Source organism: Ursus maritimus, unplaced genomic scaffold (genome assembly GCF_017311325.1).
Source record: "Ursus maritimus isolate PB19 unplaced genomic scaffold, ASM1731132v1 scaffold_29, whole genome shotgun sequence".
In the NCBI taxonomy this organism is placed as follows: Eukaryota; Metazoa; Chordata; class Mammalia; order Carnivora; family Ursidae; genus Ursus; species Ursus maritimus.
This window is the reverse complement of record NW_024425452.1, coordinates 33763828-33780730: the sequence shown is the minus strand read 5'-3', so window position 1 is coordinate 33780730 and position 16903 is coordinate 33763828. Positions and strand designations below refer to the sequence as shown.

General features: G+C 36.0%; 1 protein-coding gene across 1 annotated transcript in view; it reads left to right on the top strand.

Moving 5' to 3' along the window:
• The window catches only part of ME1 (malic enzyme 1), a 175329-nt gene that overhangs the window by 70279 nt on the left and 88147 nt on the right, over positions 1 to 16903 (top strand). The window contains exons 5-6 of the mRNA XM_040643704.1: positions 527 to 688; positions 14391 to 14494. Of these exons, the coding sequence (XP_040499638.1) occupies positions 527 to 688; positions 14391 to 14494 (266 nt within the window). The remainder of the gene's footprint in view (positions 1 to 526; positions 689 to 14390; positions 14495 to 16903) is intronic.

Here is a 16903-nt window from a genome sequence, read left to right as displayed (position 1 = left end):
CCACTTCAAGCTATTTCCCTGTACTCTTCCCATTTGCCACAAAGCTATTTGAATCTTTGTGTGCATACCATCTCTTCTTTCTTCACCGACCAAAGTAATCATATATATTTTTAAAAAATAGTTTAAAAATATATATCAACTTTATTTCTTCTCTCCATTCTTCCACACTAATATCATATGAAATCTCTCTCTGTTTTTTTAAAGATTTTTATTTATTTGACAGAGAGAGAGAGCACAAGCAGGAGGAGAGACAGAGGGAGAAGCAGGCTCCCTGCTGAGCAGGCAGCCTGACCGTGCGGGGCTTGATCCCTGGACCCCAGGATCATGACCCGAGCCAAAGGCAGCTGCTTAACCAACTAAGCCACCCAGGTGCCCCCATATGAACTCTCTTAGATGTATATTGAATTTATGCTTTTGACAACTTAATATTTCATTACATAAGTATTAACTTCAGAAGCAGAGACAAGGAGCTGTGCCCCTGGATTTGTAAACATCTATTAATAGATACTTTTTCTTTCTCTTCCAGGCTATTGTGGTGACTGATGGAGAGCGTATTCTTGGCTTGGGAGACCTTGGCTGTAATGGAATGGGCATCCCTGTGGGCAAGCTGGCACTGTATACAGCCTGTGGAGGGATGAATCCTCAAGAATGTCTGCCTATTATTCTGGATGTGGGAACAGAAAATGAGGTAAACAATTTAAGTCTGTGAGACAGCTGTACACCTTAAAAAATAGCACCAGTTCTTGTATTTTGAGCTTTTTTCCAGGAACTTCATGACATTCATTCTTTTCTGTCTGGTTCTTCCTCCCTCCTCAAACTCATCCCCCAAGTATTATAAGAAAATTATTCTTTCTCTTTTCCTTTTTTCTTCCCCTTCTCTATTAGGTGATCGGTCTTTTACCAGCTTGTTTAGTGTTTTATCCTTTGATGAACATTCACACCATTCTATAGAGTGTATGTTTTACTTTGGGAGATCATAGTTTCTTTTTAAAAATAATTGCTTTGGTACTATGTAGAAAATAACCCCAAAGGACTACTAAGTTTAATCAATATGAAATCTTGTTCTAAAAGTCTGTTTTAAACCTGTGGCAGATGATTTGGAATTTATTTTATTTTTTATTTTTTATATATTTTTAAAGGTTTATTTATTTTAGAGAGAGAGCAGGGGGAAGGGCAAAGGGAGAGGGAGACAAGCAGACTCCCTGCTGAGTGGGGAGCCGGACTCAGGACTCGATCCCAAACCCCGGGATCGTGTCCTGAGGTCAAATCGAGAGTCGGATGTGTAACCAACTAAGCCACCCAGGCGCCCCTGATGATTTAGAATTTATTGCTTCTCATTCCTGCATCAGTATTTTAGAATCTTAAAGTGGTGTATCAGTACGTATTTTTGCTCACCCTTTATTGCTAATGTTTAGGTTCAGTCACGGGGATAGATACTAGAAATTAAAGGTGGAGTATGTACAGTTTTTAGAGTTGTTCTCTTTGTCCCCTTCTAAGGCAATTGACTCATTGATAGTATAATATTAATTTGAGCAGTTTTGATATTCATTAATAGAGAAAGTTATAGTATATAACTTCCTATATATATGTAAGTGCTCATTTAGCCTGAAAGGAAACATTTTGATAAAAGCACACCATTTATATGACATTTTCTTTTTCAGTACTAATAGAAATCACTAGAAATTATCAAAGCCGACGTCTTAGAACAATCATGCTAAAATTGTGTCTAAGCATTGAACATTTAGATTTCCTCTTTATTTTTTCATTTATTTAAAAAACATTCTTCTGTGATAGATTACAGTGACATCAAGTAAAGCTTAAAATTACAGAATCTGGGGGTGCTTGATGGCTTAGTCGACTAAACATCTGCCTTTGGCTCAGATCATAATCTTGGAGTTCCAGGATCGAGCCTGGCATCGGGCTCCCTGCTAGTGGGGAGTCTGCTTCTCTCTCTCCCACTGCCACTCTCCCCACTTGTGTTGTCTTCCTTGTTCTCTCTCTCTCAAAGTAGTAAATAAATAAAATCTTTAAAATGACAAAATCTGTAGAACATCTTAAGAATCCTAGGGAGAGATGAAGAGGGCTGATGAGAAAGGCATGCAGAAATGTAAGAATTCAGTTTTAAATTCAGGTTTTTGTTTTGTTTTTTATTTTTTATTTTTATTTTTTAATTTTTTTTTAAAGATTTTTATTTATTTATTCGACAGAGATAGAGACAACCAGCGAGAGAGGGAACACAAGCAGGGGGAGTGGGAGAGGAAGAAGCAGGCTCATAGCGGAGGAGCCTGATGTGGGGCTCGATCCCATAACGCCGGGATCACGCCCTGAGCCGAAGGCAGATGCTTAACTGCTGTGCCACCCAGGCGCCCCTGTTTTGTTTTTTAAAGATTTTATTATTTTTTTAAAGTAATCTTCACATCCATCATGGGGCTCGAACCCACGACCCGAGATAAAGAGTCACATGTTCCACTGACTAAGCCAGCCACACCCCTAAACTTGGGTCTTTTATTGAGATGTTAATGTAATGTGGACATAGAGTTATGCACTAATGATTAAACCATAACACTAGGACTCTTGCACTGATAAATTTTATTAGTTGTATGAAATACTTTATTTCATGAAAATAGGTCTTAAAATTGTCAAATTGGCCAGTTGTCTTGAGTTTTCTCAAATTATCTGCTAGTATTCCTGTATTCCTTTCCTCTTTGGACATCCAGTGCTGTTATGTTATTCCATTTCTGTCCAGTATCCTACCCCCTCAGCCTACAGAATCCATATCCATTGGTCCTTCCTCAGATCTCTTTGCCTTGCTGTAGATCTTGCTTTCTTTTGCCCTTCTCTCATTAAGCATGACTGGTGCTTCTGTTCAGAATTCTGTAAGCATTTAATCCATTCGCTTTTTATATTACTATGTTCACATCTTCCAGCCCTCTGTTGATTCACTGAAGACTAATCATGATGTTGGAAAAACACACTGTAATTTTTTTCTATTTATCCTTTTATTTTAATAGGCATATAGTTGTTACTTATTTAGTACAGAAAAATTCAGTATTAATATATGTGTTAGGATATGTGAGGTCATGCAATGGTAACAACCAACCCCCAGATTTCAGTGGCTTAAAATAAAGATTTATTTCTTGCTTGTAAAAAGTACAAACAAACCAAAACATGCCTGGTGCTTACTACATTTGAAAGGTTTTCAAGTTACTAAATTAGAAAATAATCTGATAATTTAAATGAGTCTGTTATTAAAATGCTGTGTGTTATTTCTAGAGATTTTTACTTATTGCTAGTGGACTTTTAGAGATATTAGGGAAAAAATGAATAGTGGAATTTTAACTCTTTGACCGGTCACTGAGAATATCTTTTTAGCTTGAGAGACCTTTCCAAAACTCTTCAAATTCCATTATGTAGATTTCCTTGAATTAGACAAACATTGAGCACCTATCTGTTAGGGCCTGAGCAAAACCTAGGTAATAACGGAGTTAATAGTTTAAGATATTGCCAGCAAGATGTTCTGAATCTAGAAAAGGAGATACATATGTAACTAGTTTCAGAAATATATTAAATGCTTAGATAAGGACATTTGGCAAACCATTAAGGACAGTCAGCAAACCATTTCTCTGCCAGTTACAATATATTATTAGTCTCTATATTACTGTTATCTGCATGTAACTCCCATTTTTCTATAAATCATAATTACTAATAGTGAAAATATATATCAATATGATTAGCTAGAGTTCCTGTTTTAAAAAGAGTAAATTATTTGTTCCTTTTAAAAAGATAACCTAGTTGTATGTGGAGTTAGCCAGACTGCAAATTCCCCTACATCTGTCTTTACTTCTGACACCAGCTGCAAGTTTGGGGGGAGATTCCCCAAAGCTGACTGTCAGGCTTGATAATTCACTAAAAGGACTTACAGATCTCAAAAAAAGCTATTATAATTGCAGTTATGGTGCATTATAGGGACAGGATACAGATTAAAATCAGCCAAAGGAAGAGATGCATAGGGGAGAGTCTCAGAGGGTTCCAAGTGTGAGGCTTCTGTTTTCCTCTCTGTGGAGTCAGGGCAAGTTGTGGTGTTAATGTGTGAGGTTGATATGGACCCCCACTGTTCAGTTTCTGTTGGGGCTCCATTACCTAGGCATGATTGATTGATTGTCCATGTGAACTCAGGTACCAGTTTGACTGATTACATTTGAACCAAAGTCCCTCACCCTAAGTCACATGGTTAGTTTTTCAGGCCTGGCTAGCCTTCACCTTGTGACAATTAGTTGGGGCTCCTAGGCTGTTAGGTAAAATGGTCAGGCTCTATCCAAAATGGTTGAATGCTTGTGAACCAGTTCACCAGATTTATGCAAGCATTAGACAGAAAGATAAGAGACAAACACGCAAAGGGGTAAATAGGTCTAAATTTTTTTAAAAGATTTTATTATTTGACAGAGGGAGAGAGAGGGCACAAGCAGAGGGAGTAGCAGGCAAAGGACAGACTCCCTGCTGTGCAAGGAGCCCAATGTGAGACTCCATCACAGGACGATGGGATCATGACCTGATCCGAAGACAGATGCTTAACCAACTGAGCCACCCAGGCATCCCTAAATTTTGATGTTAAATTAAGTAGAATTCAGTTTTAAACTCATACAAGATTATGCATTTGATCATTCAAACTTTTAAGGAAACGTAGCTCTGGTACTCTATAAAATATTCACAGTTTCACATTTAATTTTATGAAAATACCATAACCTTGATATCCAAACCTGGTAAAAAAAAAAAGATAGCACATAATAAAAAAATTGCTAATTTGTCTCATGTTTATCCATGTTCCTACCTTTACCACTTTATAGATGTGCAATCTTGAAAAAGTTACTTAACTCTTCTGTGCTTCAGTTTCCTCATGTGAAATGAGTATGTACCTTACAGAGTTGTCATAATTTAATGCTCTTAAGAGTGTTTATGATTGTGATTGACATTTTGTAAGCACTTAGTAAATGTTAGCTTATATGTAGAAGCAAAAATCCTTCGTAAAATACTGGCAAACTGAATCTTGCAGAATACTCTTAATGTCAAAAGCTATTCAAACCATTAGCAACATCTTAATTAATGGTAATGGAGGCATTCTTTTATTTTTTTTTTAAAGATTTATTTATTTGAGAGAAAGAGCATGCGTGTGAGGGTGAAGAGAGGGGCGGAGTGAGAGAGAGAGAGAATCTTTAAGCAGACTCCACGATGAGTCCAGAGCCTGAAACGGGGCTCAATCCCATTACCCAGAGATCGTGACCTGAGCCTAAACCAAGAGTCAGATGTTTAATGGACTGTGCCACCCAGGTGCTCCTTGAGGCTTTCTTTTAAAAAGTTATCAAGACACTTGTTATCACTATTCTCTTTGATTGTTCAGAAAGTGCTAGCCTTTGCAATAAGACAAGAAAAACAAATGGAAGCATTGACTGACTGGAAGACCCAGTTATTGTTACTTATAGGTAATGTGTTTATTGATGAAACCCAAGAAAATCAAGTAAAAATTATGACCAAATTAGAGCCCTCAGTAGGGTGATTGCTTACAAAATATATATTAAAAATTCAAGACTTCTCCCAGGTAGTTGTAATAACTAATTAACAAAAATTATTTCATTTGCAATAACAATAGTAGTTTATTCTGCTAATGTTATATGGTGTTCAAAATTTCTAAGCAAAGAAATAGTGACATGTGATTTGGTTCATCAGAAGAATGATTTTTTTTTAAGTACACATCTGCCTTGTCTTTTCCAAAAACTAATAGAAGTATGTTGTATTTATAAAGCAGAATATATTTTTGTCTTTTCCTTAACTTTCTCATAATTTTATTCACTTTTGGGACACACATATCAACTGTATTCTATGAACAATAAAGCACTTACATATTAGGAAGAGTAGAAGCCATTTAGATTCTAGATGAACTTTTCTGTTGTTTAAAATAGAAATGCTCCAACACATGACTTTCTTTTTCTCTTGTGAGCTATTGGAATTCAAAATATGTTAGTAACATTCTAACTTATAAACAGTCTAATCTAAATTTTTATGTTTATAGCTCTTAGTTAATACATAAGGGAGAATAGAAAAACATTTAATGTGAGATGAGTTGTTAACTCTTAATATTCTTATTTAATTCATTCTGACACTTTATTCTTTTTATTTTGTACTGCTGCTTAACTAAAAAGACAAAGAAAATTTAATTCACTAAAATATGACTAAGTGTAAAATGTAATGGAGTTTTTATTTGCTACTTTATGTTCCACTTTCACATGTGGAAAAGTGCTTTCAGTAAAAACATTCCTGTGGTAAAAACTTTTAATCTCATCTCTTCTGTGAATCTCGGTCCAATTTTACACCTCATGGTAAAAATATAAAAATAAATTGATAACACCACTTATTTTCTTACCCAGAATACTCTAGCAAAGTTTAATGAGAACTAGAGCCCTTTTTTATAAATTATAAACACTTACCTCTTTTATCATAAATATCTATATTGAGTAGCAGCAATGAAAACAGGAAAGAAATTAGGAGCCAATTGATAGGATATTGTTCACTTGCTGTAAGATCACACTTGCCTAATTTTCTTAATCTCTGCAGCTTTCACCTAAAGGAGATTTAAAGAACAAAGACACTGATTGGGGGCATGGCTGGCTCAGTCAGTAGAGCATGTGGCTCTTGACCTTGGGATTGTAAATTCAAGTCCACGTTGAGTGTAGAGATTACTTAAAAATAAAATCTTAAAAAAAAAAAAGCCAAAGACAATGAAAACTAGCCATAAAAGTGTTTGGCTAAAAAATACTCTTATTCTTTAGGTTAATAAAGCAAAGCATTCATTTAGGTAGGATGTTTGTGTTTCCATCTTATCTTTCATCTCTCATTTCACAGTTCACATTTTCTTTGTGTTACTTTTGAAACTGTAGCTATATACAATTTACTTCTGTTACCAGAAGTGAATTTTCTTCAATTATCTTTTAAGAGCATACCATATTCAGTTTCTTTTTAAATCATTGTTGCAAAATCTTTTCATAGTAATTATGTTTCTTATTTGTCTGTTTTTCTTTAATAAGTGACAAATATCAAAGTTTGCTATTTGACTAAAGATGTGAGTAGATGCTCCTTGTGTCCCCTACATGCTGGTCTGGGTTTTATTAGGTTTCAAAGACTGCTTCTTATATTACATGGTGTCTTAGTTTCCTAGAGCTGCCATAACAGTACTACAGACTGGGTGGTGCACCAATAGAAATCTGTTTTCTCACGGTCCTGGAGAATAGATACCCAAGATCAAGGTGTCAACAGGGTTAATTTCTTCTAAGATCTCTCTCCTTGGCTTTTCTTCCTCTGGTTTTCCTCCAGTGTCTTCATATGGTCTTTCCGCTGTGCGCATCTGTGTGCTAATTTTTTCTTACAAGAACACTAGTTATGTTGGATTAGGACCACCCTAATGACCTCATTTAACTTAATTACCTCTTTAAAGACTCTGTTTCCAAATATAGTCATATTCTGAGGTTTTGGGAGTTAGGACTTCAACATATGATTTTGGTGAGGACATAGTTTGGCCCATAACATTTGGTTAGTCTTCAAGAGGGCATGGATAGTTGTTTTTTCATAGTTATTCTTCATTTATTAAGTCATCGCTCCAGGTCTCAGATTTCTGATTCTGGTTTTATGTTTAGTCTGGCCTTTTGTTCGTGTATACAGTGTGTCTATATCTAGAATCCCTGCAGGAACTTGAACTCACAAGTTTGAAGCCTCCTTCCATTTAGAAGGTTCACCTTTGTGTTCCAGAAAGTACTCTTCATATTTGGCATGATTTGGCCATGGTGGAGAGAAACTGAAAGAAAGAAAAACCTGATAGACTTTCTGTCACATGTAGCTGCCATATGTCAGAAACCAGTGTTGGCACTAAAATGTGGCCCATGTTAGTTTTCTGTTGCTACCCTAAAAACTCAAGCTCAATGGCTTTAAACAACACAAACATATTACATTATAGTTCTATAGGTCACAAGTCTAACACAGGTCTCAAAAGGCTAACATCATGAAAGGTGTCTACAGGGCTGTGTTTCACAGCCTGTCTTTTCCAGCTTCTAGAGACTACCTCCTTTGTTCCTTAGTTCATGGTGCTCTTTTTCCGTTTTCAAGGCAGCAATGTCTTTCTGGCTTTGCTTCGGTCTTCACAGTTCTTTCTCTGAGTACGGCCAGGAAAGATTTTTTACTCTCAAGGACTCACCCTTAATCACATCTGCAGTCTCTTTTGCCACATAAGGTAACAAATTTGCAGGTTCTAAGGATGGGGGAAGTCATTATTCTGACTGCCACGGAGTCCCAGCCAGAATGTCATCATTTGTCACCCCGCCCTCCTTCATTTCTGTCTTGTTCCTTTCATAGTATGGCATTGCTCGTCATTTCAGACAAGTGATCCTGTGCTGTAATGAACACTAAAAAGCCAGAGGAGAGAAGAAGGTCCCTCAGTTTCCAGCCTCTCAGTTTGTAGCGTTGTGTGCGTACTCTTTGCTATCTCTTTTTATCTCACCCTCTTTAAATTAGATGATAATGGATCGTAACAAGAATTTCTTTGTTTTTTGAGATACCACACCAATGCCTTGGGAACGAGATGGGGTCTTTCTTCAGTTTGGCTTTATATGCCCTAAAACTATCAGAAAGTCCTTGAAATTTGTGGTATCTTTTAGGAATACCCGTTATATAAACTAAAATAGGCAAGATATTTATCTGAGACAGGAACCTTTTGGGAAGTAGAATACTTTATTTTAACTTAATAATAAAAATTTGAAATTAGTGGTTCTCAGTATATGTTCTGTGAACCAACCATTTCAGAATTACCAAGGGCATGTGTTAAGAATGCAAAATCCTGGGCCCTACTCCAGACTTGCTGAATCACAGTCAAATTTTAATCATTTTTATTTCTACCACTTTTTAACATTCATGCCAGCTCATATGCATACTGACATTTAAAGTATTGCTTTTATGCAATATTTAAAATTTTATGCCTCAGACTCTTGGCTGAATGTTGGCAGTTAGTTTCCTTTTATTTTTTTATTTATTTAAGAGAGAGAGAGAGTGAATGGAAGGGAGAGGGAGAGAGAGTCTGAGGCAGACTCCACGCTGAGTGCAGAGCCTGACACGGGGCTTGATTCCACCACAATTGTAAGAACACGACCTGAGCTGAAACCAATAGTTGGATGCTTAACTGACTAAGCCACCCAGGTGCCCCGGCAGTTAGGTTCCTTAGTTGTATTGATGATATGAGCTAGCAAAACAGCCAAAATTATGTATTCTTTACAGAACCTGATTATTTCATTTGAAAATGAGTAAATGGCAACAAAGAAGATGATTATCTGTATATTATAAATAAAATTTTAAAATAAATGCTAAAGTGGGGAATATTCATAACATTATGGCAGATAAACATTAATAATGTTCTTAATATTCAGAGAACACTTTCAAGGCAATAAGAAAAGTCAAATTTGAAATATAAGAATTGCCTAAGGGCATATGGGCACAGATAATTTACAAATGAAATAAAAATGGTCAATAAACTTACAAAAAATGTTCAACAATGTTAGAAGAGAAAAACAAATGAATGCCACTTGGCAACATTTTATATATGCAAATATATGTATTTTTATATATTTAATATTTGTATATTACATACTTGTATATTTCATATACATATACACATATATGGAAAGAAAATACTGTTACTTGATGCTGCAGCAAAATAGACAGTTCCTGACTTACGATGGTTTGACTTAAGGTTTTCTGACTTCACAGTGGCGCCAAAGCTACATACATTCAGTAGAATCCATACTTCAGATTTCGAATTTTGACCTTTTTCCAGGCCGTGGTGTGTGGTATGATCTCTCTCGTGATGCTGGGCAGAGGCAGCGAGCCGCAGCTCCTACTCAGCTAGGTGGCCGTGAGGTTAAACAGCCAGTATACTTATAACTATTCTGACGCAGACAACCAAACTTACATGAGATGTCCAGCACGTTATTAAGTAGGCTTTTTGTCGATGATTATGCCCAAGTGAGCACGTTTAAGGCAGGCCGGACTAAGCTATGGTGCTCAGTACGTTAGGTGTATTACATGCAGTTTGTACTTACTATCTTTTCAATTTATGATGGGCTTATTGGGATGTAATTCTGTTTTAAGTTCAGGAAGATCTGTATTTAGATGTCACTGGGTTGGGAAATTTATTTGTTCACCCTCTCTAGGCGGGCAGAGTTTCAGTACAGTTTGCAAGCTTTTAAAATGTTCATCTAGTGACATGAAAACTTTTCATAATATATTCCTCTATGAAAGGGGGTCATAAAACAGTCTGTGATCTTGTCACACATTTGGAGAGATAGTATTCTACATGCACAGACATAGGGAAAAGGACCTGGAAGAATATACGTCAAGATGCTAATAGTGGTAGAGATTATTGGTATTCTTTGTTTTTAGTTTTACTTTTCGGTCCTCTCAAATTTTCTGATTGGCAATGTTGCCTTTTTTTTTTTTTTAATGATAAAGAAGACCTTAAAATATTAAGAAAAATATTAAGAATACTAAATTCCTGAATACAGAATATTTAGGGTGTTCTGAGAAAGTCAATATAGGACACAGGATAAAAATCATTAAATTCAGGACATGTCCGTATATACAGGATGCCTGGCAATCCTAAACACACACCAAGGTCTATTTAAGAATGAAAAATAAATTATTATTTTTTCATTCTTAAGAAAATATTTTTTAATTCACAAACTCCAGCTTGGAAAGGTAGGAATGTGAGAAACTGGAACAAACTGAGAGTTGATAATGGTTTCTATTAGCATTAAATAAATGAATACTTCAAATAAAAATTTCCAAGTTTCCAGAATTGAGATATTGCTAATAAGTAAGTAATTACCTTCACCAGTATATTCCCTCCTTATCTCCTTTTTGGAACCCTCTTCTATTTCTATATATTTTTGTCTTTTACTGTTTTTTTCCCTACTCTCTTTCCTTCTTTCATGCTTGTAAGTCTTCAGTGACACCACATGTATTGTATGTGATACTTCTTGCTAAAGGAAGTCTAACCTTTTTTAAGCGCTTAACTTCAAGTCTTTCATTTGTTCTCCAGCAAAGATCTCCTAAATGTTCACTCTTGGCCACAAGAAGTTTTTAATCCAATGAGTTAATATCACTTCTGTGCCAGGCTATTTGGTCTATAGAACCATTATCAAAACTGGGTAGTCTTGTTAAATTGCTTTTTGTAGATACTAATTTTTTTGTTCAGTAAGATTTCCAGGAATGCACTCATTATTCAAGCCTTAATTATCATGAAATTTTTAAAAAACAGTAACTTTGGCAGGGACATTATGATTGGAAGAGTTTTATAACTTCCTGCTTTAATTCAAAGATAAGTGTTCATAAATCTTCATAATTGACTCTTCATTGTAGGCAGACTTTATGATATACACTTAAATTATTAGCATGGGAAAGAATGAGAGAAAAGGCAAAACACGTAGCATCTTTTCTCAGTTGTGTTCTTTTTCTAATTCACGTTTTAGAAGTCCAAATATATTCCAGACATGGAGGAAGTATTTTAATTCTGGCAGCCATTAAGTAGCTCATTGGTACTTCAACCTCAGCTGTTCAGAAGCCTGCCAGTAGACCGTTCAAAGTGTTTAAGCCTCACAAAACAGCTGGGCTTTACAACAGCACTGTGTCAGATTTTGCATTTCATCTGAAATAGATTTGTATGATTAAATATGTTAACTTAAAGCTAGCTGGAAAGCCTTAACTCATTGTTGTGCAGTATAGGTAGGATGACCACAGAATCTATCGGCCAAACCCAGTGAAAGAGGATGCTGTTAATAATTATAGTAGGATAACAGGTATGAACTGGGCTATAATTTCTGTTGGCTTAAAGCAAATCCCAACTCGGATCATTCCAATGGTTTAACCTTTTAACATCACAGCACCTGCAAAAAACATATCATTTATCCATAACAAGCCACCTCCAAATTTAGTGATTTAAAACAATTACTGTTTTATTAATGTTTATGATTCACCGGGATGGCTAGGAAGGCCAGGATGCTTGGCACAGTCTTTCTCCATCTAGATTCTCATCCTTCACAAATTGTTCACATTCCATATGTAAAATACGCACATCTCCATCCTAGTTTCCCAGAAGTTTCATCCCACTCACAACAGCAGGCCCAGAGTTCGGGGTTCTGTCATCTAAATAAGTTCTAGATGCAAATGAAGCTGCTTGTGTTTTCCTCCTGGTGTGGCCCCTCGTCGCTGTTCGGTAGTGAGGGAGGACAGAATAACCGTAATCCATGCTTCAGCTCGAAGTGGGAGGACTGGGAATCATATTGCCCTCATGGTTCGTGGCAGTTCTGAATTGCCTCTGGACTCAAGTTGCCAGGCCACCTACCCCAGGGGCAGGGGATATTTTTTAAATGGGGCCTAGTTCTGTTTCCTTAGAGTGGTTCTGTAGTTTGTTGTTCTTTTAGGCTTTTGGCTTTGCTCTCTGAGCTCTTGGCTCCGTCCTTTGAAATATCTTTCCTTTCCCATAAGAAATGATGGTGCTACCACTGAATAGCTTTCTCTGCTTTCTGCCTGTGGAAAGCTGGGGACCCAGAGAAGGATTTTCATTTTGAAGTGTCTCTGTCCCAAATCATCTAACTAGTACAGTACCCTTATTTTTTTTTATTTGTTTATTTTTTGTTTTTTTTTTTAGGCTTTCTATGTATCAGACTGTCTACCCTGTTAGAGAAAGGACTTACTCATAATTCTTTTCAAAACAGACCTCCCTGTATTGACTGGCATGTCAGAGTGCTGTAGAACCAGCTATTTTTCGCCGGCCATGATGGTCTGTTGAGCCCCACTTGAAATCATTCAGAGGTTTTCACAAAAGTTGTTACAACCACACACTTGATCTTTGACAGCAGGCCTTCTTTCACTTTGGAAATCTTTTACAAGCAAGTCTTGTGTCCCCTATATTCTCTTTAAATTTCTCTCACAAGCTAAACATTTCCTTCTGCATCTCATCCCTGCTTTAACTTTATCACACGGCGGTGAGAAGCCGATTTACGGCGTTCTGCCTGGACCTCTTCCACCAGATTCACAAGTTCTTTAGGTACGTTGTCTTTGCAGGTTATTGACGATGACAGTACGTCTGTTACATGACACAGAGTACAAAATTTCTTTTCCAGCCCACAGAAACAGTTTGTCTTTTTAAATATCCTTCAGCAGTATTTTGTAGTTTCAAGTATATAGGGCTTTCACATATTTTGTGAAATATGCCCCTATGAATCTTATGTTTTGGAATGATATTGTAAATGAACTGTATATTTTATTTCATTTTCAACTGTTCATTGCTAGTATATAGAGATATAGTTGTGTATGTTGATCTTAGAGCCTACTATTGTGTTAAATTCACATATTTTTTCTAGTGGATTATTTTGTGTGTAGATTGCTAAATATTTTCCATATACATGATCATGCATATACAAATAAGTTTACTTTCTTCCTCTAATCTATTTTCCTGTATTTTCTTTTTCTTGCCTTATTATGCTTAGGGTCTCCAGTATAGTGTTGAATAGAAGTGGCAAGAGTAGATATCCTTGTCCTATTTCCAGTCTTAGGGGAATAGCCTTCTATCTTTCACTGTTAAATATGTTGTTAGCTGTGGGTTTTCCACAGATGCCCTCTATTGGGTTGAGGAAGGTCATTCCTATTCCTAGTTTACTGGGAGCTTTTGTTATATATGTATTTTATAGTGTATAAATTATACCTTAATGAAAAAACTGGTCTCATAAAAAACAGTATTACATATACTAAAACTTGAATAGAGTAATGTCGTCTCATATCAGTTTAAGAAAAAACTTTGTAAAATTTAAAAAGTCTAAGAAAACTTAGGTCTAAAAATTTATTTTTAACATCAGCCAGCTAATATATTAAAGGTATAATCAAAATGTTTGTTGAGGTTTTGCTTTCAGAAACAAAACAAATCTAGGAAAAGAATTGGTATCTTTCCATTTCCTAAACTGATGTAATATTTCAAAACCCAATATGACTTTTCTATGTGATAAACTTTGCTTGTAAAATCAGAATTTAACTTTTCTAATTAGCACCACTGAAAGATTTTATTTCCTTTTGTTTCCCCCAAATAAGGCAGAATGTTTTAATGTTTAGTAATTATTTTTCTTATTTGACATATAAATACAATAGACATTCTGTGTAATGCCAGATAGTACTGCAGGTTAATTCCTACTCAGTATGGAAAGATTTTATTTCCATTTCTATCCTTCTATAGATGAGGAAACAAGCTCAGAAAGTGTGAATGACATCCCTATCATTATTTCTATATCTGTGTAACTTTTTTTTAATAGGATTTACTCAAAGATCCGTTGTACATTGGGCTACGTCAGAGAAGAGTGAGAGGTCCTGAATATGATGATTTTTTGGATGAATTCATGGAAGCAGTTTCTTCTAAGTACGTATAATCTTTATTTTATCTATATTTGAATTGCATTTCAAAAATTTAAAGATAACCTAACATAGTGAACTAAAAAGGTGTCCAAGCTTGGTGTATTATGTTTAGTAATTAGAAGTGATTTGTATGAAATGCATACACACATACTGTCTTAATTATTAGTGACCAAATGATAAAGTCATGCATCTATCTCAAAAAAGGTTGTCTTCGTTGCTGTCCCTGAAGATACTTTTATGAAAATCTTTAGATCGTGTGGTTATTGAAATGCATGATTATGGTGAATGAGGCAGTGGTCACTGACCAAATTACCTGAGCAAGCCATTTTATGATTGGCAGTCTGTACTTTGTTTCTGACTGCTAATAAAATGTGATCGCCAATCATCTTTGTGGGTCTTTCTGACCCTTTTGTGGTAGGAAGTGGGGACTGAGTGTGAGTTAGTATAATCCACAAGTCCAGAATGGTGTTTAAGAACCAGGACATCCAATCACAATTCATGAGTCTTTGATTAAAATGCAGTACTCGATTACACCTAATTTAGGTAACATTTAATTGTGGGCCAAGTGCTAGTATTAAGTTTTCCAATTTTTTTTTCTTTCAGCAAAGAGATTCCACCATAATTTAGTAATGTATTCTGAGAGATTTTTGTCACACTAATGGGACAGCCATCCCGTTTGTTACTATACAGCCACAAAAACCATGGACTATTTTAAAACCTATATGTTGCCTTGGTTTTTCATAGAAATAAACTCATCACTAGAATCAGCCGTAACTAGAGACGGAGTTCTGGGTTTTTTTATTATAAGGTTTAGTTTTAAGAAGTTGTATGCAGCAGCAGAAAGTGCTTTCATCAGCTTGCACAATATTTAGAGTATATTGAATCTCTCATTGCCTAAGGTTGCAGGGCGGAGTATATTTGGCTGTGAGTATGGGCTACTTTTTGAAAATATAGGCCTGATTTATTTATTGTTGTTATTAACTTACTTGGCTAAGCTGTACTTATTCATAGGAATAGTTGAGGAACTGTACAGTTCAAACTCAAGATTGCATGGTACAGTTAATTTCTAGTAGTTTCTCATATATAATGTTTTGAAATTGCCTGTAACTCTTTAGATAGCAACATTAATTGGGAGATTCTGTAGAGAACATTGTGACACTATGTAAAAGGAAAGGGAAATGCAGTTCTTATCATATTTGTTTTTAGTGTCTCTTTGTGTGAGTAGAGTCTGTCTTTATATTTACAACTTCAGTGTACTTAGGAAGAAGCTGTTAAACAAATTTATGAACGTAGTTTGTATGGCCTATATACTTAAGTGCTGATGAAATGAAAATAGAAATAATTCCATTTGGAATCAATGAGAAGCTTTCCTCAGAAAATGAGATTTGAGCCAATTTTGAATACTGTGTGTCAATATAGAGTCAGAAAAGCTTTATTTATTTATTTATAAATAGTGACTTGAAGGCTTACCTAAGATCTCTGATAAGGAAATGAGGATTGACAAAAGTCAATAATTTTAAATGCGGAGTTATACCATCGACTCTTCCCAGAGAAGAATCACAAAGACTTTTCAAAAATAGTTTCTAGCATGCTGCTGGTTTGGGAGAAGTTTTCTAGAAGCGACACCTAGCACTACCCAATTAAATTAGGAAGTGGTCCTGAAGATAAGCCCAAGATTATTTAAAAAGAAAATGTAACCTAAATTCAAGGTGAAAAATGACTTTGCAAGTTGAGTTACTCAGGAATCACATTCTAAGATGGAGTTGATTGAGGAGTGCCCTTGAAATGAACCCCTTTGGAAGGGAGGGAACAGAAGGGGTGGATAAAGGGAGAAGGATAAAGTGGATAATGGGAGTGGTCAAGCTTCACCGTAGAACCACCAAAGCCTTGGATAACTTCATTGGAACCTCCCTGTGTGCCGGTTAGATACTTAAGGGCACACTAATTTCTGCCAGTCTCCCTCCCCCCAATACTGTGTTGGGTTTTTTACTTACTACATTCTCAGGGTTGGGTGGGGCAGTTTCAAATTCTTCCTCTTGACTTTCTTCACAATTACACTCTTTACCTCATGAGCCAAGGACTTGATATGGGTGTTGGGGCACTTACTAATAGTGTTAGTCAATTCTGATTATACATTTGGGGACTGAGAAAATCATCAGGTTAGTCTGTGGTCCTAATGAATGGACCCATTATGAGCTAGACCTTGGCCAAGGCTCTATTTCTTACGGACTTCTAAATGCCTTTACTCTAACGGCATATAGATGCTTTTGGTCTTCTGGTATCACTGTCACCTCTGTGCCCCTGAAATGTTTGGGTATTCCCTGCCCCCAGAGCACAGTTACCTGAATAAAGAGCTATAGGTCCCACTGGAGAAGGATTGAGGAAATTATTACCCTGTATTCTTACCATGGTG